General features: G+C 27.3%; 1 protein-coding gene across 1 annotated transcript in view; it reads right to left on the bottom strand.

Moving 5' to 3' along the window:
• The window catches only part of LOC116846451 (cardioactive peptide-like), a 12,959-nt gene extending 10,557 nt beyond the window's left edge, over positions 1-2,402 (bottom strand). Inside the window, exon 1 of the mRNA XM_032820263.1 lies at positions 2,205-2,402. Within this exon, the coding sequence (XP_032676154.1) occupies positions 2,205-2,321 (117 nt within the window). The 5' untranslated portion in view covers positions 2,322-2,402. The remainder of the gene's footprint in view (positions 1-2,204) is intronic.

Raw genomic sequence — 2,402 nt, 5'->3', positions numbered from 1 at the left:
TATATATATATATATATATATATATATATATATATATATATATATATATATATATGTATAATCGAATATAATTTTATATAATCACTTTTTCCCCGGCTTTTACAGTGGTATTATTGTTCTCAAATTATTTTGAAATTAAGTGTACAAAATACCATGTATCAGCGAATCTTTGTTTCTCGTAAATCAGCTTCTTAGAATTTTATTATATTTTTATAAAATCTCCGATGGAAATCCCTGTTAAGTATAAGCACTCGATAAGTAGAATATTCATTTTTTAATCGCGTTAAATTTCGATTGTTATAACTTTTTTTGACTGTTTGGTTTAATTCTCTCTTCTCGACCAGTTTTAAGTTGATATTTCTATTAAAAACATGTGAAATGTCATTAGCTTTCAAATTAAGGAACTGAAAAGAGTATCGCGCAGATAAAACTTCACGAACTGCACTCGGTTAATAAAAACTCTGCTTTCGCTCGAATTAAAGAGGATGTTGCATTAACGAGGAATTTTTATTTCGCATTTATTTATGAAAATGCTTAATATTAAAAATTTTAAATCCGCACAATAACGATTTTACCCGGGAAATAAGCTTTCCGTTCACGAAAATTTATTTGGAATTCGCCAGAGACCGTCGTTAAAATTTACTTCGGTCAAAGGCGTATTTTCTGTAATATATGCAAGTATACATTATTATAAAAATACCGTAAACATACTCCTACAAGGAGAAATAATGTTGAAATAAAATAGTAACGATTATAGTATTTATTTATGAATTTGTTACATTCTGAAATTACATTCTGTTTTTTTATATTTCCAGATTTTTCATGTACTGACATCCTATTATAATCATGTCATTCTGTAAATAATATTTATAAAACGTTCAGTAATATTGGTATAACTGCATCAAGAGGATATTTTATATATGTTGCGTTTTTACGTGTGTGCGTACACAAGATGTTCATCGTAACGGTTTGTTTTTCTAGACGCTTTTAACAGTTTAAAAAAAAAGTTGTAAAATGAACATGTATCTGTTTTATATAAACTACTACTTATATAATAAAAAATTTTTCATGAAAAATTTTTCATGAAAATATCAATATTATCTTAACTTTTTAAATAACACTCCATACACTTCATATAATATTATAGTAGCTTTAAAGTGAATTCAACGCACTTTTATTGATATCTAATATCGAATTTACAACATTATTTTAAACAGCAGTATTTATAAGCTCTAACTATAGAAATATAAACATAAGCACTAAAAATTAATCAGAACTTACAAATACTGTTATGTAAAATAATGTTACAAATTGAATATTAAATATTAATAAAAGTAACATTTCTGACAGTGAGTTGAATCCGTCTCAAAGTCTTCTTTGTTTAATTTAAATTGTTTAATAATTTTAGATCCTAAAATATAAATATACATAGAAAATATAATTCTACTGTTAAGAAAAAAATAATTATTTAATTTGCCTTCCTTCCTTAGTTGTCGTTAATAAAGAATATTTTTTTGATAATAGTCTTAAAATATATTCATCACAAATTTAGAAAACCTTATTATTATTAAAAAAAGAAGAATCTCAAAAAAAGAATTTATTCTCTTTATAAGAATATCATAAATTTTTATCGAAGAAGAAGTTGGTCCAAATCTACCCACTAAACATATACGTAACGTCCTTCCAGTAACGTCACATTTTGACAGTAATTCAGCAAATTTGAAACGTTTGATATATATAGGTTATAAAAAGTTCCGAAAACGTCTCGAATTAACGTTTTATTTGTGTCCGTCCGTGGAACGTACCAGAAACGTTGCTTTTCTACATTAAATTCGACAATTCGGAACGTCACAAATGAAACGTTTTCTAACATTCTAATAATATTTTATGTGAAACGTTTCCTTTGCGACTTTATAAACGTTACCTCAACCCTAGCATTTGCGATATTTCCAAACACTCATTTCGCCATGTACTTTAAACGTTTTGTTCGAAACGTAAATTTTAACGTCTTTTACGAATCCCAATTGGGACTTATTAATAACTCTAGTAATATATTTGTTCACATAATATCCTTGTTCACTAATGTTCCTATTAAGTTGTCTTTAGCCAGTATTAGGAAGAAATAGGCACACATATCAAGATTTACTATCATTCCGAGAAATGAGTTTCTGAGAGTCATTGAGTTTATACTTGACTCGACTTACTTTCTCTTTAATGGTGTGTATTTCAAACAGTTTTTTGGCACTCCCATGGCTTCGCCTTTGTCTCCTATAATTACTGATAGTTATGGAGGACTTGGAACTGTATGTGTTGAACTGCATTTAACTTTCATTCCGCCCTTTTATTACCAATACGTGGATGACATTATTTTCCTAGTAAGCAAGAAACATTAAATCAACTTT

The sequence above is a fragment of the Odontomachus brunneus genome, unplaced genomic scaffold (assembly GCF_010583005.1).
Source record: "Odontomachus brunneus isolate Ranch 3 - 2012 unplaced genomic scaffold, Obru_v1 Obru_scaffold_064, whole genome shotgun sequence".
NCBI lineage: Eukaryota > Metazoa > Arthropoda > Insecta > Hymenoptera > Formicidae > Odontomachus > Odontomachus brunneus.
Note: the sequence above shows the minus strand (reverse complement) of the source record. Positions and strands in the feature narration are given on the sequence as shown.